Source organism: Peromyscus californicus, unplaced genomic scaffold, assembly GCF_007827085.1.
Source record: "Peromyscus californicus insignis strain IS unplaced genomic scaffold, ASM782708v3 Scaffold_7__1_contigs__length_154581171, whole genome shotgun sequence".
NCBI lineage: Eukaryota > Metazoa > Chordata > Mammalia > Rodentia > Cricetidae > Peromyscus > Peromyscus californicus.
The window spans coordinates 87261702-87283044 of record NW_026294595.1 but is presented as its reverse complement, the minus strand read 5'-3'; the positions used below and the strand labels follow the sequence as shown (position 1 = coordinate 87283044).

At 40.6% G+C, this 21343-nt stretch overlaps 1 protein-coding gene across 4 annotated transcripts in view; it reads left to right on the top strand.

The window, feature by feature from the left end:
* Positions 1-21343, top strand: part of Ryr3 (ryanodine receptor 3) — a 521392-nt gene that overhangs the window by 229601 nt on the left and 270448 nt on the right. For all 4 annotated transcript variants that reach the window (XM_052725780.1, XM_052725779.1, XM_052725782.1 and 1 more), the window contains exons 6-10: positions 2071-2183; positions 3030-3129; positions 6140-6233; positions 10833-10907; positions 14035-14191. In XM_052725780.1, the coding sequence (XP_052581740.1) occupies positions 2071-2183; positions 3030-3129; positions 6140-6233; positions 10833-10907; positions 14035-14191 (539 nt within the window). The remainder of the gene's footprint in view (positions 1-2070; positions 2184-3029; positions 3130-6139; positions 6234-10832; positions 10908-14034; positions 14192-21343) is intronic.

Below are 21343 nucleotides of genomic sequence, written 5' to 3'. Positions count from 1 at the left end.
TGTGTGTGACTGTTTTCCTTTCTAAAAACTCTTTTTCTCTATCTCTAATGTCTGAAATTCCACAGTGTGTCTTGTGGATTCTCTCTGTTGTGCAGTCTCAGGAGGATGCAGGATAGGGTGGATGCTTGACTATGCAAGAGACTCTGGGACCTTTTCTATTTGCAGATGCTTGCTGTCCAGCACCAGGAAAGTTTTAGGGATATTATTTCTTTGTTAATACTCTTTATTCTTGCTTCCTGGGGATTCCTCTAGATTGTTTTCTAGAATTTTATTTTAATCAAAATATTTTCCTTTTCCCTTTCAAAGCCCTCACATGTCCTTTCTTTCCAACCCCTCCTCTCACTTCCTCTCAAATTCTAATTCTTTTTTTTTCCAAGATAAGATCTCACTGTGTCACCCTGGAACTCTGTGTAGACCAGGCAGGCCTCAATCAGCAATCCTCCTGCCTCTGTCTCCTGAGTGCTGGAATTAAAAACCTGGACCACCATTGCTCAAATCTAATTCATTCATTCATTCATTCATTCATTCATTCTCTCTCTCTCTCTCTCTCTCATTTCTAAACTATTTTTCTGTGTTCTTTTTGGAAGACTTTCCAACTGTCTGTAATTATTTTGGTTTTGTTCAGAATTGGAGTAATTTTCTTTCTCTCTTAAAGGAATCTTCAGATACTTTCTGAGTATATTTTCTTTCTTTTTTAAGATTGTTACTTGTAAAATTACTTAAAGTTTTTGTTCTCTGCAATCTTGATATTTTTAGTTCCTGCCCTACCTCCACCATTTTTGTTTATTTATTTGTTTGTTTCCTGATATCAATGTTAGAGGCCCTCCTCAAATTCAACATGACCTTTTGTCTTTGCTCATATTCAAGTCAAGGTCATAAAAGCTGGTGGGAAGCTGGGTTGTAGCTTGGCATCTGTTAGTACTTACTCTGGAGTTACCTTTTAGAGCCCTGAGCATTTAAGATGAGAATCTCAAACCCTGGTAGCTTTTACCTTTAGTATGTTTTGGCTTCTCTAAAAAGCAGTCCTCAAATCTGAGGACTAGTAAACATCACTCAGCTTTGCAGATGGCATTCTAGAAGCTGAAGGGTAGAAGCAAAGGGAGAGAAGTGGGAGTATGTCTAATCACACAGAAACTCTAGTTATCTGCTCTCAGCAGGACTCCACTTTCTTATTTGGCGGTATCTTATGGTATTTCCAAGACCAGACCCTTGGTGGTTTGCAACTCCATGAATTCTGTAGCCTGGGGGCGGAAGAGGCATTTGCTTGTGTGGGATGGGGAGGGGATCTTGGGCTTAAATGTCCTCGAAACCTTTTAGCCATTCTTCCTGTTTACGACCCATCTTTACCTCCAGCCCAAGCAGTTTTTCTGCTGGAATCTATTCATAGCAGGGTGTACTTTTAAGGCAGTGGCTTCTTCTCCATTGTGGTATTTTAAATCGCCATTCCCCACTCCCACCCCCATAACAGTTTTTCTTCCTCAGTACATATATTTCCACATGTGTTAGGCTGTTTTAATTCTTACAGGTTTGAGCCTTAAGAATCAAACAAGAATTCTCTTTACTATTGTTTTAGCACATTTCATAGAAAGTGAAGAAGAAAGATAAAATTGCTAAAATGCTCAGTATGTCAATGAAATAGAGTCCTCAAGGCCCCCTTTCTGTGGGGACAAGGGTTGAGGTCCTCAAACTCATTAAGCCAAGGGCAAACTTGAACTTCTGGTCTTCTTGCTTCCACATGTACCACCAAAACATATTTTGAAATCAATTCTTAAAAGATATAAAAGGCAGTGTGAAAAAAAATCATGTCCTACATCTGTTAAAATATTCAGACTTCTGTAGTTACTGACCTCCAATAATCTTTCCCAAATTGTGTTTTTCTGTCATTATGGAAAATGAAAAAATATAGGCTAGAGCATACATTAGACAACAAGGCTGGTTGTAGATGAATAGAAATTGAAGCCAAGAGAGTTGGGAAGAAGGGAGAGGTGTGTCGCCAGGAAGGAATATGGGGCAGAATTAGGATCACTGCTTTCTGGGACACAGAGGCTAACTCACGAAGCCTTTATGTAGGAGAGGCCTGTTGGTGGACCATACATCCTGCTTCCAAACAGAGGTCTGAAGGAGAGAAAGTACGAATTGGAGATGACCTTATCCTCGTCAGTGTGTCCTCTGAAAGATACCTTGTAAGTACCTCTCAACAGGAGCATCTTTTGTTTTCAGAATGACCCTTTTAGGAACAGGTGGCCAAGGGAAACGGAGCCACGGCAGGCTGAGTATAACAAGATGTCTCTCCCCTACAAGGCCTAGGGGATTCCATAGTGCCTGGAATTTAGCTGTTAGCTTTCCTTTAGATCATTGTATAGTATTGAGCAAATGCTGCTAAGATGAATTAAGACACATTACTATGAATTTATCTCATTGTTTGGCTCTTGCCAAGTGGAATACAACATAGCAAAAAGAATACAGAAAAATAAGCTTTCGGTACAGAAAGAAAAAAATGTAAAATGTTAGTGCAGGGGGTATTACAGAAGGTGATAGATGCATATGAGGTCTTTAATCTGAGTATAGGTACCAGGCAAGCTCTGCTCAGAGTGGGGATGCCTGAAGATAGAGAAATGTCAAAGATAGGTGTTAAACTTTTCAGCAGTTTCTCACAGGGCCAACCCTGCCAGCTGATTTCTCCTTGCTTTCTCCAAATGTTGAAGTAATTTTTTTTTTCCCATCTGTGGGTTTTCTTATCCTACAAAAAAATAGACATTTTGTAAGTGTGTAGAGTCAGGGTCGCAGCTGGGGTGACAAGGTTAATGCTTGTCTGCCACCTCTGTGGCTGCAAATTCCTTCTTCCTGGAATACAGAGCTAGATATGAAGCTGCTTCAAGACTGAGTAAAGAAAGCTCCCACACAGGCTATGTAGAAAGAACCACAGAACACGGATGCTGTTTAACGTAACCCTTGACATTGCAGTCGGAAGCTCTGACAGGACTGGACTAGTGGTTTAAAGGAAGATTTCACTTCTTTTCCCACTGCAGCATCTATCAATATCAAATGGTAACATACAAGTGGATGCCTCCTTCATGCAAACACTCTGGAATGTACATCCTACGTGTTCGGGAAGTAGCATCGAAGAAGGTAGGCCTTTGTAATGCAGTCAGCCCTGAGCCTGACATTCCCTCTGGGCTGTGGATGTCAACATTGTCTGCTGTTTCGAGTTCCACATACAGTATGGTTTTGTTTCTCCTACTTTCTTTCTCTGGTGTTAGTATATATTATTTTCTATTCGGACTCCCCATGGGCATCATTAAGCTTGTCTTTAATTCTTTGGTACCCATAGTTAGTTTATCACTACAAGTACACAGAACTTGGATATACACCTTCCCTCTTTCACCAAGTTTTCACTTTTATTCATGCTTACTATTGGTAAGTAAATAAGCCCAGAAACGTCCCTCTTGGAAGAGATCATTTGCCAGAAAGGTAACATGGCTTATTCTCCGTGCCATCCCATGCCTTTCTCCACAGAAGGAAGGAACTTCCTTTATAATAAATATATAATTGGTCTTTGATTTTTACTTACCTTTGTGGAACACCCCTTAATATAATAAATGAAATTTTCTCAGCATTAAATTCTTTCTGTGGAAATAAGGTCATCCAACTTTGTTTTTGTAACCTATTTCTTGGAGACAGGCAAAGTCAATGCACTTTACAGGTTATGTAACAAACACGTTGGCCTTACCTCACTCATAGGTAATACCACAGCTGAGCAGAAAAACAAAATGCCAATGACCCAAGGGTTATTGCATTCCATTCTAGCACATTACAGAAAGATCTGAATTTTTATGAATAGTCTTATTACAGGCTTTAACCCTAGTTTTCTTCCTGAGCCTCATAGTTTCAAACTGGAGATGCTCTTCTGAGCTGTGATGTTTGAAAACAGGAAAATGAGAGTTGTCAAGGTGACAGCCCAGTTTCAGAAGGTACCACAGTTAAGCCAAATGATTGGGAAGTGACAAACCTTAAGTTTCCTGGTAGTATATGAGAGGCCTTTAAAAATCAGACATTTGCTGGGGCTGTAGGTCAGTGATAGTACACTTGCTCAGCATTGCCAAGCTCTGGGTGCGCTCTCTCTCTCTCTCTCTCTCTCTCTCTCTCTCTCTCTCTCTCTCTCTCATATGTATCTCACTCACACACACACACACACACACACACACACACACACACACACACACACATCAATACACATACAAACACATATACACATATACATACAAACATCAATTCACCTCTTTAAATCTATTCAGTCTTTCCCTGCTTTAAGGAATCCAGACTCCCTGTCTTAAATCCTTCCCTAGAAAGTTTCAGCCCCATCTCTGTGTTAAATGTTTCATCTTCAACCACAAAAATAAATTTATCTCAGTCCCAACAGAGAGCTTGTGGAGATTAATTAAGGAGTGTTTGCAAATCATGTCAAATGGTTCTCACAGAAGTGCTGAGTGCCCTTGTGTGCATGAAATTGGAAGAGCTCATCAGCTCAGTCACAGAGCTGGGTGGAGAATGGCCATTCAACATCCACAGGGGAGAAACCCACCCTGCCCTTATGGACTTCAGTGGTCCTCCTTTCCATAATTTCTTCCTGACTGTGACCCATACAAACACACACATACACACACACACACATACACACACACACACACACACACACACACACACACACACACACACAGAGAGAGAGAGAGAGAGAGAGAGAGAGAGAGAGAGAGAGAGAGAGAGAGAGAGAGTTCTGCTAAGAAAAGTTGTAATGCACCAGCATTTAGCCGTTTGCTCAGATGAGGAGGATATTGATTGAAAAAGCCCACAAACTATTCATGATGGACTCTTAATGGTCATAGTCTCACCACCAAGAGAAGATAAAGAGTTTAATCAAGGGCTTGATGGCTGAAGTTTTTAATTTTCTATGTAAATTGGCTACTAAGAATTCCCTTCAGTGCATCATGAATTATTCAAATGCAAAAAAATGCAACTGTACATATTAGTATAATTAGCTATTAGAAAAATACTTGTGAATATTTGAGGGGAGTTTAAGATAATCTTTCCTTGCCTAAATAAAAAAGAAACAAGCTAAGGAAAATCGGACCATCACTGCCCAATATGCTCTGAGAACACCAGTTTCCCATCTAGCAGGATTTCTCATTGATGTTTTAATCCAGCATCCAGAATAGTTTGAGATAGCCCCCTAAGTGTTCTAATTATGTAATTTAAAAAGAAAAACTCCAAATACAGACATGGAGCATATTAAGTTCATATGTCTCCTAAGAACAGGGTAGCCTAGTGATTTTTTTTAATTCAGAAGAATAACAAATCCAATTTTTTTGTGCAAATCTAGCCCAGCCAGGCCTGTCTCCTGCTAGTATGCTCTTCGAATTAATGCTTAGAATTCACTTGAAGACCAGTGGGTCATCATGCCCTTGAAGTTCATTATTTCTTTTGAGCATCTGAACTCCATGACTGTTGAGGTTTTTCTCTGCTAAAATCTAAGCGCTTGTTGATAGCAGTTAGTGTGCATGTCCACTCAGACATGCTGGAGTAATTCTGCCTCCTCCCACTTTTTGCTATAGATGCATTATCAAATTTTATCTGTATTTGTTAACTACATTTAAAAACTACCTTCTCCTAAAGCAGCTCAATTGCCTTTTCCTAAACAACTCTTGAAAAGGGATTGTCCCCCCATTCCAGGTCATTTCTACGCGTATCTATAATTTGATTTGGATTTTGCCACAGAGTGCACACACTAGGATTGTAAGAACTTCTCTGGTCATTTTGATACTGAGTTATTAGCTTCTTAAGAAACTGGAAAATCCTGCTCTTCCCAACAGTAATTTTCCTTTTGTTTTTTAATGATAACAGTTGACACAGTGGTTTTACCTTTCTCTTGATCGTTAGCCTTATTTCTGAAATTCTACTTAACTGCCAATGTTAGAATTCTTTTCTCCCTGAGGCCTGAATTCATGGACTCTATAGTTTTCCAAATGCACCTCTCTTGCTGTTTGCTAGAATCATCTATGACCTGCATGAATTTACCACCACTGAACACAGTGTTCTCTTTACGCTTTCCGTCAGTTTATAGTAGAATACCATTCTTTCATAGGATACCTACTTGGTGGGCACGTAGTTCGTCTTTTCCATGGTCATGATGAGTGTTTGACGATACCATCTACAGACCAGAATGATTCTCAGCACAGGTAAGCCGCTGTCCTCGTTTTTTTCTCTGAGCTGTCTGTAGTCTCTGGCGACTCATATTCAAGAGTTTGCATTCTCATTTGACCACACATGAACTGTGTAGGTATTTCTCAGTTGGCCTGATCTTCATCTAACCACAGCTCCAGTTTGTTAAATAGGAATGGCAAGACAGTAGTGTTTGCTCACAAAAAAAAAAAAAAAAAAAGTGGTGTGTTTACATTCAATCTAAGCAAACAATGCTACAATGTATCCCAAGCCATTCATTGTCTTTGATTGCTCCTGAGTCTGAAGCACCCCGTTGGTGAGGGAAATCTGTCATTTTGGGAGGCTGTGTGTTTGCGCAAGTTATTGCTGGTCCTTGCAAGACAGCTTACCTCTGTCCCTCCCACTTTGTGTACTAAGTAATTAAGATAGAGTTGGTTGGTTTCATTTTTCTTGTTACCAGCTCACTGGGAGAAACTAGGCATCGGAATCCAACGGAAGATGGGTTTAGCAGGGAGCAGTGTGGAGGAATATAGCTAGCTAGAGGTAGTATTGAAGTGAACTTTCTTTAGTCCAATAGCCGATCGATTAATGGGCTCTTGTTAAAGGTTCAAAATTATGTGAATCAGCCCTGCTGTGTCCAGAGGACACTGTTTCTTTGAAGTTATCCAGCACCCCTTACTTCTTACAATCTTTCTGCCTCCTCTTCTGCAGAGATCGCTGAACCTTGACGGGGATGGTTTTGATAAGGATCCAGTTGTGGATCTCTTTGTTATTCCCATATACTGCAAGAAGAAGCTTCTCTGATGAGGGTTGAGCTCTGCTCTGCTCTATGGGTATAGCACTATTAGGGGTCATTTTATTGCTATGTTCCTCTAGCATAATAATCAATATACTAATAGTAGTAAGGGATACTACATGGTTTTTCTGTGCATGTGCTTTGTGTTATGTTTTTGTATTTTTTCCCTCATACTGATTTTCTTTAGTTTTTCTGTTTTGATTCTCATTTTTGTTCTGTTATTGTTTTTCCTGTGTGTTTATACTTTTGAGAGAGAGAGAGAGAGAGAGAGAATAAGAGAAAGAACATGAAGTTGGATGGGTACGGAAGTGGAGAGGATCTGAGGGGAGTTTGGAGTAGGGGAAAGGATATCAAATATATTATGTGATTTTTTTTCAGTAAAAAGTTTCTAAAATATTCAAAATTATGAAATGGAGGATATTTTAACCCACACAATAAATATATACTTAAGATTTATTACTATTTTGCTTATAATCAAAGGAAGAGTATATAAAATGCTCTGTACAAGTCTTATATATTAAATAAAAAACCTCTCATCCAAATTCAGCGTAATTTTGACAGTAATTAGTCTGATTTCGTGACAGCAGTTTCTTGTCTTTTTGTCGTGCTTACAAGATCCTTTTCAACTACATTGATTTTACTTTATTGGTAACATTAGGGCTAAAACTTGACAGTTTGGTGATCATCTTGATCAGACTTCTGCCAGTGGTGACATCCTGACTGATTTCAGATGGGAGCCTAGAAAGCCAGATTTTTGTCGGCTTTCCATCAGGGCTCATTTCTTATTCCACGTGCTGAAGAACCCAGAAGCAGTGTAATTGAATGTATTACTGCAGAAACTTTCCTCCAATGATTTGAGCCTCTTATAGTATGTCCCTTCCTGCTTGTTAGGTCCTCTGAATGTCCTTCACGGGAGCCAGATGTGACATAGAACAGAGTCCAAAACACGCTGAACATAGATCTATATAATTGTTGTGAGTGAATTACTCCCTGCGTCCTTAATCATGGTCAGTGGCTGATGGTGATGTCTACAAAGTTGACCTGATTTCTCTTAGGATTACAGATCACTACCTAAATATTGTCATGTGATCTTATTCAGTTGCAGGATATTTTTCCATTTCATCTTTGTTTTGTATTGGTTTGATTTTAGTGGTTTTTATTGCTGCTGCTGTTGCTGCTGCTGCTACTACTACTACTGTTTTTAGGAAAGGGTCTTACTATATAGTTCTTGCCTAGAATTCACTATGTAAATCTGGCTGGCTTTCAACTCACAGACATCAGCCTACATCTGCCTCTCAGTTCTGGGATTATATGTCTGGCTTATTGTTGGTTTTATATCTTACTATGTTACCAAAAAAAAAAAAATGAGAAGACACACTTGTCTCTTTCCTTTGCAAGGCAGTATGAGGGGCTGACTGAGCAAAGAAGCTACTATTGAGTCCTTTGGAGCCTGAATTCTTGAAATTTTCTGGCATTCTCAATGAATGCAGGGTGGCAAGACGCCTTGGAATTTTTTTTATGTCTAGGGACTGTGACTGGTAAGCCTCTTCATTGATGTCTGTTATCCAACAACAACAACAACAGAAAAAAAAAAAAGGAATCTTCAGCTGGCCAGAATTGTTGGAAACAATGAAATCAGAGGGGTGGTGAGGGAACAGGAAATAGATAGAATGCTAAGCTATGGTACTGACTCCCCAGATGAAATTGATTTTCTTCCGTCTGAATCCTGAGGGTAGGCAGGCTTGGTGAAAATATTACCCAAGAATGGAAACTAAAGATCCACAATCTCACATTCTGAACTCAGATTTTTGCCTGTGCCTCTGACTTGTCAACTGCCCTGGGCTAAGTCACTCGACCTGTTGGAGCTGAGGCTAGGCTGTCAGCCAGGCTTTCAAAAGCACCTCAGCTGTCCACCCACTCTAATCCTTATTGCAGTCATTTGCGATCTCAGGAACAAGTTGTTTCAACCTTGGGAACCTGGTGAGATTAAACAGTCCAAGCTGCAAGAATGTCTCATTCAGGAAGAATAGACCTTTAAGTATACTTCAGAAGCTGGCCTTAGAGGGTCCTCTGATGCTAGCTCCAGGGCGGGGTCGGTTGAGACCCAAGGTGGGCCACTTCACCTCTACTTTTTTTTTCAGCCTTTGCTGAAGGCAGAGATGCGCCAGTGAAAATCTCAGTCAATCTGTGTGAGTGGCAAAGTTGGTAGAGTAGCATTTCCATTCTTGGCCAGGTACATAGACACCTAGAAGTTATGGCTATAAATTAGTATAGAATTTTCTTTACTAAGTATTTTCTGGTAGAATATACATTTAAAACAAGGCTTAGAAATGTCCTTTATAACCTCACCTTGATGATGTAACCATGCTTAATGTAATATTTTATTGTATCCATGTGCTTTAATGTGTTCTTCTAAGCATATTTATAAATATCTATGTTTAAACAAAATTTGGATAAATCTGTATTTCATAGTTCTTTGTGTGTCCATGAACATTCTTTTTAAACATTGTTTTAAAAATCACATTGAGTCTTTTACACCTCATGATATAACTACCCTTATTAGGCCTGTTTTATAGATGAGGGAACTGAACCACAGAGAACTGACAGATCTTTCCCTAGTTCATAGTACTAACAGATCCAAATATAGCTATCTTCCATTTTAATGTGCATCTTTTGAACAAATTCAGTCTATTTCACCATGGGGGACATATCTATTTCCTCTTCATCACTGTTAAAGGTTTTTTTTTCCTAAAATCTAGGTCCAAATTCTTCTGAAGCTTTGAATAATTCACTTTTGTGACATAGACAAACTATGACAGAGGTAGGATGTAAGACTGGTGAATTCAAGTGCAGGTAAATGATCAGTGTTGAAAGGTCTCCAAACAAGACATCCCACATCCTCCTCTGGCTTCTTCACATGCACAGTTATATATAGTCACACACAAATGTGTGCATTGCATGCATGCATAATACTGTACTTCTCAAAATTCTGAGTGGTAAGAGAACAAGGGAGAAGTGGGAAACACTGTGACAGCAAGTAAAGAAGACAAGCCTAGCCTCGACTGTGGCACTCTAGATCACGCCCTGTAACAGGAAAATAACTATTGGAAATTTTTGGATGAAATATGAATAAGGTGTTGAGTTTGAGTACCCTGACTGGCTACAAGCATTGGCTTCTCAGTTTAGGCAAACATATCTCGATGATGCAAGATGACATTGTGAGGGGAATGGAGTGACACTATACAGGAACTCTGTGGACTGTTTGTGAAATTCCTTCATGAATCTAAAATTAGTCCAAAACAAAAATTATTTACAAGCATATTAAAATATAGTTCTTAAGCTGGGAAGAAAGAAACCATTCAATAATGAAACCATGGAAACTATGGCAGCTGGAGACACAACTTTATCCAGGCTCCCCAGAACAATGACAAGGGATTTGCACTATAGTGCATATGTGTTTTGAAAGTAAAAATCCATTTATAAGAAATGTAAACTACAATGAGAAGCCTAACCTGAAAGGCTTGCAGCATTCTTTATCAGCAACACAGTATGCAACCGGGCTCTTGTAGCAATGAAGAAATGGGAGACACTGGCATCCCTTTTTCCACTGTCTCTCTGGTGACCCATGAGTGTCGGTTGCATGTGGGGTGCAGTTCCCTCCCTTTAAGTCACTTTTATTTGTCCTAAGAGTAGAGATAAGAACCCACAGCCAATCCTCTCTTTGAGTTTTGCTGACTTTGGGAGGCTTAGACAGCTGGTGTGGTCCTCCCCTGAAAGGGGCTGTCCCACAACTAGTGCTGATCTCCATCTCTGCTCACAGGAGAGTTTTCTATGAAGCTGGAGGAGCTGGGACCAGAGCCAGGTCTCTGTGGAGAGTGGAACCTCTTCGGATAAGGTAACACATGGCACAGATGGTGCCATTTGCAAGAGTGGTTGGTTTTCCAGTACAGTCCATTCTCTTATATTTACCATTTGTTATGTATCTTGAGATGAACCCTCAAAAGTCCATGGTTGAGAGCTAAATTCTGAAATTTCTATGGCTTTGATTATAAGGAATCACACACAGAGAAGGGGGGAGACTGAATTTCTCACTCTCATGATATTTCCAGGCTCCTACTTTGATTCTAAGGTTGATTGCATCCTGTTCTTATAAAGCCTGGGTAATCAAATTATAGTTCTGGCATTACCAGCTAAAACCCTCAAAGCTTCCCACCCCCCCCCCCACCCCCACCCCACCACCCCACCCCCTGCTCCTTATTTAATTAAACAAATTCTCTGGAAGCCGTCAGTGGATGTCTTGGCTCCAGTTAAGAGCTATCTTTAAACAACAAAGATAGACAGGTAGTCATGATGGCAGTTAGTAAAATAAGATTCAAACTTCACATAGCTGTGAAGAAAACAACATTTGTCAGAATATTTCAAACAGTAATGTACGTAGGTGGAAGGAACAAAGGCTGATTTTTCTAACCATGAGCTTGAGTAACAGCTTTTAAAGCTTGAGTAACTTGTCTTTTAAACTCTAAATACTGAAGGCCGGTCTGATTGAGAACAAGTCCTTTTATTTGCTGGGAAGATAGGTAAGTTGAGTTAGAGTTAAACAGTGGAGGTAAGAGAGGAGAGAATTAATGTCGCCACCTGCTGCTGCTTCTCCATTTCCTCCCTAGAACTCAGGCCAATGTTTCCCTAAACATGTGTTCAAAGGAGAATTCTTTCTCATGAGAGATGTTTACCTCCCAAGAAGGTCTGCTAGAGATGAAAAGGAAGTAGTGGGAATTCTCCTACACCTCCCTCTCCCTTTTTGCCTAATTTACATAGTTTATTGAGAAGCTTTTGAAGATATTGATTTGGAGTGTACCACTGTTGTATAAGTAAAAAACAAAAATATATACATAATAGTGTATCTGTGTGTGAGAAATACTGATTTATTTTTAATGAGGCACCCACTTATTCACTCGCTCAAGACTTCTTAAGAGGCCTTTCAAATGTCAAAGTAGGTATATACATACTGTCATAGTTGTAGCTGTTAGCTCTTTACATCAGACACCTAGGCATAAAGAGTTTAGGTCTTTTATCATTGTGATTTGGATGTGTTCCTGTGATTTTCAGGTGTTCCTAAAAATTGAAAAGGTGTATAATGATTTTAAAGTTTGACACAGATATGGTAATCTAACTTCAAGGATAAATTTTGAGTTACTAATGATACCATGGATAATTTCTCCCCTAATGGTTACCATATTTTGAATGCTAATCTTTTGGTGAAGATTTTACAATTTTACAATCAAATGTCTTTCTGCAGTTAAGAATCCCAAAAACAATACAATGCAGGTTCTCTGTGTGATATCCATCTTTACATGGCTTATTTTTTGTATTACCTTTACTTTCTCTTTAAAGACTTTATTTTTTAAAACTATCTATTTCTTTATATAACTGCGTATAACTGTATATATTTTTGTTCTCTCTCTCTTTCAAGTCTACGTACATTTTTACACATATTGTAAACTATTCCATCTGAATCTGTCTTATTGTGAACCTATTGCTTTAAACTGCAGCTTCCCAACATGGCAGTGTGGTACATTTACTGCCAGCTCTGGGAGCCATCAACTCTTAGAAACAGTGGGCCTATGCTTTTATCAAAGCAGCCCAGAAACCTTTTTTTTTTTTTTTTTTTTTGAACTAGCAAAAACTATATCCAACACACAGCATAGTGTTCATCTTGGAGACACCTCTGTGTAACATAGCGTAGGTCAAGCCCGCACGTCACGAACCCACCATAGAGTAGCTCAAAGCTGTAGTCTGCCGCTAACTTGAGTGAGACAGGAAGCTGTTTTTAGTTCCATTTTAGAATCTTTTTCTCAGGTTTTAGGTGGAAACTCTTGCCAACCAGTTGGGCGCCATTTTTAGCTGGAGTTTTTTTTTTTTTTTTTTTTTAATTATTTTAACTTTATTTTATATGCATTGGTGTGAAGGTGTCAGATCCTGGAGATCTGAACTTACAGACAGTTGTGAGCTGCCATGTGGGTGCTGGGAATTGAACCCAGGTCCTCTGGAAGTGCAGCCAGTGCTCTTAACCATTGAGCCATCTCTCCAGCCCCTAGCTGGAGTTTTCTCCAGTCCTGCCCAGCCCCATGGACCCCACAACCGCTTATAAAATAATCACTCAGAAGCTCATATTAATTAAACTGCTCAGCCATTAGCTCAGGCCTACCACTTTCTAGCTCTTACACTTAAACCCAGCCCATTTCTATTAATCTACACTTGCCACTTGGCTTGTGGCTTGCCGGTACTTTACATCCTGTTCCTCATTGCAGTGGCTGGCAGCGTCTCTCTGCCTCAGACTTCCACTTCCCAGACTTCTCCTCTCTCTTTGTCTTGCCTATACTTCCTGCCTGGCTACTGGCCAATCAGCGTTTATCAATCAATCATCCACAGTAGGCCATGAAAAGACTGACACTCCACCTGAGGTTTTTCTTATCTCATTCATGCAATCCTACTCTACTTTTTCCTGCAGGACATATCTCCTTTGAATGTACCAGAATGTCTGTTTCCTTATCTCATCCCTTACTACCTGTCTCTCCTGGAGGCATAACCTGCAGTAGTTGCAGGTTTGATTTGTTTTGTTTGTTTTGTGGTTTGTCATGAAGACATGACTCTTTATGATGGTGCAATATTTGAGTTCCAATAACCAAGTGGAAAGACTGGTTTTCTAGACACAAGTGTTCCTAGAAATGAGATCATACCATTGTTTTGAGGTGGTTTGCATATTGGTAGACTGAATGATAGGTTGAAACTCAGAACTTCCAGTCATAGTATGTACTGCCCTGCCATCAGGATCATGGTCCTTGCCTTTAAGAGGAGTCAGAGGAAAGCACTGTGCTAAGTTCTAGGCAAACAGAGATCAGTTCATTGACCCTTAATGATAAACCCCAGAGAGGGCATAACTCTGGGGTTTAATAAAGTACAGGATAAATGCTGAACAGTACTGACTTCTGTGTAAATACAATTTCTCATGTGCTTTTCACCAGCTGGAGCGGCAGCAACATCAGGTGGGGCCAGGCTTTCCGACTCCGGCATCTTACCACAGGCCACTACCTGGCCTTGACAGAAGACCAAGGCCTTCTTCTACAAGACCGGGGGAAATCGGACACCAAGTCCACAGCGTTCTCCTTCCGGGCATCAAAGGTAAGGAGGGAATGTTGACTGCACTGGAGTTGAGAGCCACTGGAGTCCACCAGGTAGATCTCTGACTGAAAAGAACAGAGATTGGAACAGTGGGACAAAGTGACAATCATGCTCCTTGATCTTTTGAGATGGCCTCCTGAGAGAACATCTATCTGGGATGAAGGATAAAGTTCGTAAGAGGAGACTAGTAACTCTTGGAAAACACGCAGTCATCAGAGTACACAGTATTGCTCACAGGCTAAAGGAAGCTATAACTGTTTGGTATATTCTATGTAGTGTTTAATGACTTCTAAGTTACATGCTTTTTTTTTCCTCCTATAAAACAATGGAAGCATGAGGTTCAGGCCGTATTTTTTTAAAGTAAGGAAGTTACTTCATTAAAGATTCAGACATGATTCTGGGCAGAGCATTACCTTAGAGTTTTATACAGTTACTAGTACTTCCTCATCTTTTTCCCCTTTCTTAGCTTTGTCCTGTCTACTCAAATTTTCACTGAGGATAGATCCTCAGGTAGTTATGTTAACTCCGAATAGAAAACTTTGCCATTTGATGTGCATATAAATAACTACCTTTTCAACTAACTAGTGTTCAGTCAGGTTTGGATTCTGCCTAACTGAGAGCTGGATATGGCTAGAGTCAGAATTGCATGCTGAGCTAACTTCTGATGGACAGTTGGATGTACCACCACTGTATGATTGTTCTGAAAAGATCATCCAAGCATAAGAAGGGCTCAGCACAGATGTATGCATAGCTATCAGGCTGTCTGCTCCTCTGAGAGAATGGGCATTCTCTCCTTTGGGAACTTCATCTCTAGATTCATTTTTCCTTGCATTTTCTGAGAAATAGGTTTTGATTTCTGTTCTCAACATGATTTCCGTGAAGGGTTATTGATGGTTCTGATTGTGATGGTAGGTATGCGGTTGACAGTTGAATTTTCTATGGGACATCTCTGATTCCTAAGCATCAGGAGAAAACATCCCCTTCAGTCCTGCCCTTCCTGACCCCTTCATGGTTTGATGATCTGCCCTTTAAGCCAGAGAAACACTTTGACATAAAGGTTTTATTTATCACACAAAAATTAAGCCTTTTTAACATCTGTATTTAAAGCATCAAAAATAACCAAGTTTAGAGGCTGGAAAGATGGCTCTGCAGTTAATATGTACTGCTCTTGCAGAGGACCTGGGGTTGGTTCCCAGCACCCACATCAAGCAGGAGGATCCAACACCTCTGGCTTCTATGGGCATCTGCACTAAAATGTACATACCCACACACAGATGTACACACATACACATACTTAAAAAATAAAATGAGTCTTTAAAAAGATATGAACTTCCTACCTATTTCTTACTAAACTCACTTCAAATGCTACTTCCTATCTATTTCCTGCGTGGTGGCATGCTAGCTACTTGACTTCATTCTGTCTTTTTGAGCATATGTCTTTCCTTTTACCATCAGTCCTTTTTCCTTTGTTTCAAGATTCCTAGCTTGAGGATTTGGGGTTGTTGCTTTTTTGTTTGTTTGTTTGTTTTTGGTTTGTTTGTTTGGTTGGTTTTTGTTGGTTGTTTGTTTTTGTTGTTTTAGTTGGTTGGTTGGATGGTTAGTTTTTCAAGACAAGATTTCTCTGTGTAGCCTTTGCTGTCATTGACTGTCCTGGATCTCGCTCTGTAGACCAATCTGACCTCGAACTCACAGAGATCTACCTGCCTCTGCCTCCTGAGTGCTGGGATTAAAGGAAAGTGCCATCACTGGGGATTTTAAATTTATGTCTATTGAGCAATTAGTCTGGCTACCAGTAAGTGATTTATGGCAGTCCAACTTGCTAACATAATAGATAGTTTAAAAAAAATGAGAAAATGTAAGAACAGTGGCAGACAGGATCCCATTCTCTCCTGAGAAATTGGGTGTAGAGTGAGGAGAACAGCAGGTGGGGAGGAGGAAAGAAGATGGAATGTGAGAAGTGGCCCATGGTGGCTGATAACCCACTAAGTCCCTTTCTGAAAATGCCAGGCTGGCGCTTTCCTACCTCTTCTTTCCCCAACCAGCTATAGATGTGCTGGACTAGAAAAATGACTACAAGATCTTCACTGTTTCATTTACACAAAGGATTCAGGCAACCTCCCAGGCAGCTGGAGGGATCCTGCTCCCAAGGAACCTTTCCACCACATTTCTTTCTTGCCTTAGCCTTGTGCAGCAAGGCTTCACAATGTGCTATGGTACCTGAGGGAAGTTAGAGAGACTCAGAGCCCCATAGTATTATTACAACACTTCTCTTACATCACTTCTGGCTTCTGAATACATTTTATCTTCCCATCATTTATCTCCCCAAGTTCCTCCATTTCCACATACATGAAGGCTAGCACCCAATGTATAAAAAGCCACTATTGTTCTGTGGAAGCCGGCAGCTTAACAGAACTAGATGTAAGATCTGTCCTGTGCAATTGGCAGCATGCTTACATTTTACTGGAGTCACTGTATTAGAGGTTTTAAATAACTCTCAGTTCATTTGTACCCACCCAGTTAGCTTCATTTCCATTATAAAAGAATCAAAATTGAAATTACTTCAGCTCCAGAGCAGGCACATATGGCTGTGTTCCCACAGGAAATTGGGGCTCCCTTTGAGATGTAGTGTGGGAGGAACATTTGGAATCTTAGACTGTGAAGCTACACAAAAAAGGAAGACAATGTGGGGCGCACTCAGCTTTGCCACAGCCCATGGAAATAGCTGTGGAGGAAGAGCACTAGAGATGCCCTGGCTTCCCTGGGCCTCCACATGGCTCCTAGCTGAGGAACAAGTTGCAAGTGGTCTTCCCAGCATGCACTTTGGTGAGCTTCTCCTCACTGGACAGTAGTGATGATCTCCAGAAGACACAAGGGATTGATTGGGACTATCTCTCTTTCAACAGTACATGGGCATGGTGTCCTCACTCTTTCCTGTTATCCATGCTAGTTAACAGAGTAGACAGTAGACAACATTCCAGGGTCTAGATGATCCCTGAGGAGTTTGGGCTGCCTCAGTGTCAAGGCTGATAGGTAGAGACAGAGAGTTGCACTCTGTGAGAAAGGAGTTGTGGAGAAGTTTGAGTGTTCACTTGGCCTTTTCTATAAACTGGACAGTCTGGTAATAGAAAAAGAGGTTCCTGGCAGTACTAGTGTTTGGGTTTCAGACACATGCCCTTAAAGGATGCTTGTCTGGGCCTCTTTCATTTGTAATTACAAGCTTCTCATCCTCTCACTAGAAATAAAGTTGCATAGTCTGGAACAGCAATGACTGCAATAAGAAGCCATGGACCCGTTGCCAGTACATAACACCCTTAGCAAGCTGCCTCTACAGGAAGGGTGACAGGTGGGTGCTCCTGAGGGGTGTGTGTATGCTGTAAGATTAGCATGTGAGCCAGGAGTGATGGCACAGGTTCATGTCCTCACTACTCAGGAGGCTGAAGTTGGAGGATGATGTGCTAAAGGCCTGTCTTGGCTGCAGAGTAAGTTGAAGACTAGCCTAGTGAACTTGACATGACCCGGTAACAAAAGGTTAAAAAGAGGACTGTGGACAAAGTTCAGTTTTAGAGTACTTCCCTAGCACGTGTAAGGCCCTGGGTTCAATCCATAGTACCACATAAAAAAGTGAAAAGCTGGGGCCAGGCATGGGGGCGTACACCTTTAACCTCAGAACTCAAGAGTCAGAGACAGGAGGATCTCTTTGAGTTTGAGACCAGCCTGATCTACATAGGAAGTTCCAGGATATCCAGGGCTATGCAGAGAGACCCTGTCTCAAAAACCAAAATAAACAAATAAATAACTGGGGTGTGACCAAACCTTGCTGAAAGGTGACCACATTCAAGCCCCGACTGCAGTTAGAGGCCTGGCTCTGGAGATTCTTACTAAAATCTTTGGGATGTAGAATAAGAACAGAATATGATCTTGGCCCAGGCTCCCACACCGCCACTTCAGCAGAATTATTCATATCAAAGTGGAGGTTCTGGGATATATGTTGTTGCCTCTAAAATGTAGCACACCAACATTACTCTGAAAGTAGTAAGTATGACATATCACACAGCTTTAATGTTGCCTAATTCTGATCTTGACTCTCACCAGGTTTTCATGAGACCTGTAAAATAATCTTTAATCTATTCTGACCTCATTTGAAGCCTGTCATGAAGACTCTTTTGCATCTGACCTCTGCCTGCCCCTCCATCAGGTCTCTACCACTTTCCCGTGGTCCCTTTTACATCCAACATACTGTATGTTTATCAGTCTTTGAATGTGGTGTTTTTCTCATGACCAGCCTTTTCCTGTAGCATTCTTTGGTCTCTCCATATCATCACCAGTGAGGTCATTCTTTTACTTCCAGGAAGGTATGAGGTATAGCTTATGAGAACAAACATTGTTCATGCTTCTAGTAGGAGGTCCTAGTGACGGAGAACATACCTATTCCCCACTGAAAGGGTTTTGTATTCCAGCATCTCGGTGGATACTGTGTAGAAACTACAGTTGAAAATGGCCTGATGAAGGAATATATAAATATGATCATAAAAGTCCACAGTGAAACCCATTTCAATCTAACCTCCTTCATCTTTGCAGCCATGCTCTGTCTTGCTTGTGTAATCATTTTGCTATCATCTCATCCCTGAACACACTCAATGAGAGAGATTCATTTTATTTTGAACATCTAAGTCAAATTTCTATGAATTTGATTTCCCATCATTTTCCACAGTCTTGACATTGCAAGGCCATTCCCTTAGGATTGTCAGATAATGTGGTTTAATATTTACTCTGGCATGGCAAATGCTATTTAGATGTCATGCTTCAATGTCAGCTTACAACACTGCATTCCTTTCAGGCAAGGCTGAATTAATAATATTAAAGCAGGCCTTATTATGTGTAGCCATCTATTTTATGGCTTTTCTATATGTATTTTTAAGAACCAGTCTTGAAATGATGGGGAGAGACTCCTACATTTTGCCTATTTCATTGTGTAAGGCTGTACAACTATCACTGTTCCTACTTACAGGAATTTTTTCCTCAATAGCGAGGACATTTCATTCAATTTAGGAAACATTTATCAAATAACTGTTATGAATTAAGTACTGCATTTTTGTTCAACATGCTTCTCCTGTGTTCTTTAACTTCAGCAGCCTGTAGCACCCCCAAACAGGGAGGCAGTTGGGCTCCGTGTACACCTGTCTATGGACAAAGTGGTGCTGACATTGTGGCTCACCAGTGACTGTTTCCTCTATTTCCTCATGAACTCATCGAATGGGAAGAGAGGGTGCAGCCATTTCCAACCCAGAGCTCATGAGGCAGGGAATAGCTGTGGATGTGGCTCAACCCAAAAAGTGAACTCACTTAAAACATCATAAGATTCTGGGTCTTTGTTTTGTCTTGTAGCTGAACTGCACAGCTCTCAAGGGTGGCCTTTGTAGATGACAGTGTTCTGTCACAAGGTCAGAAGACTGGACACATGTGGTAGAGCAAAGGAAGGGAAGTGAGAGGAGAAAAGGTAAACAAATGATCTCAGTATCTAGAGACACCACCACCTACTGTATGTTCACTGTAAATCAAAACTACAAAGGATTTAGACTTCTCTAATGGATGTGTTTTCCCAAGCCTTTGTTGTTCAAAGTGAACCACATAGAGGCAGTCAAGGAAAACCATGGGCTGTGAAGTGGGAGGAATCTGGATTTGAACCTTGATGCTGCCATTTGCGGTTCAACCTTAATATTTCTTTTTATAAAAATCGGGATAAAGACATGTATTTTGAAGGATTACTTTGAGGAGTAAAGGAGACCAGGAAAGTGACCTATGACGCTGTATTTTTTTAATCCATGAAGTGGAAGTCGGGTTGCTGACCTGGGGCTGGTGATATAGAGATGAAAAGAGAAAATATGGGCTTCTTCTTAGGAAATGTGCTTCCCCTGCTGAGGCAGGTGGGCCTGCTCCCTAACATGCTGTGATCAGCAGAAGGACAGCCTTGTCTTCCCACCCAGCAGAGGCCTTGCCACCAGCCCCAGGGCTCTCCAGGCTCTTTACAGCATTCTATAGGCTATAACTGTTTTTAAAGCATTATTAAGACCTCTGATTCTAGATGAAATGTTCATGAGGGGACTATATTGGTATAGTGAATCCAAAGTTGATTCTTCATAGTTTCTGCAGAGACAGATAGACAGAAGTGGTCTAACCGTGACTTCCTTAAAGACTCCCTTCAGCATCTGTTAATGGGTTCCTTCATTCCTTTTATTTCTCTGAAATATTTTGGATGCTTACAGTATATGTTGGAAAGATTTTTTTCTGCAACTTCCATGGACACATATGTATGAATTAGAAGCTCTTTCACACATCTTCCTCCATATTATTGCCATAACTTACAGCTCACTCATCTCTAGTCATAATCCCTTTCTGTCTACTTTCTCACTGATACTGGAATGATTATTCTAAGATGCAGCCTGGTGCCTCAATGGTCTTGCATTAGCTGCATTAGCTTTCCCTGAAAACAGATGCCAAATGATGCTAGGAATGCTGCGTTAAACAGAATTGAATTGATTACTTTGGCAGAGAATGATGATGTTTGACTTTTAATGTGGGACTTATAATCCTGAAAGCTTCTCTTTGGCTCCTGGAAAACACATCATTTGTCTAAAGGTATCTTTTCCTGCAGAAACGTCTGCTAACATTGTGATTTCGAAAAGCAAGGACCTGTAGGATGGTGTATTTAGTCCTTAGTTTTTATCAACTTCCTCTCGAGATTTCACCACTCTCCTTGCCTCATTTTTTTTACTTACCAGGACACCATCCCCTTCCATGTTCCTACTGCTATGGCGTAAGTGTGGCCTCTAAGGGGTTCATATATTGGAATTATATCCCTACATTGAGGTATTAAGGGGGTAGAAACTTGGAGAGATAGCTCAGTAGCGAAGAGCCCTTATTATTCCTACAGAGTCAGGTTCCCTTCCCAGCACTCCCAGGGTGACTCATGTCCATCTTTAACTCCAGTTCCAGGGGATCTGACACCCTCTTCTGGCCTCTGCTAGTACTGTGCATACATGGAGCACTTAGATAAGTACACACAAAGCACTTGTGTCCAAAAAATAAAAATTAGTGACATCTTTAAGTAAAAGAGCATGGGGAAAGCTTCACTAGACTGTTTAGTGGTGAGGT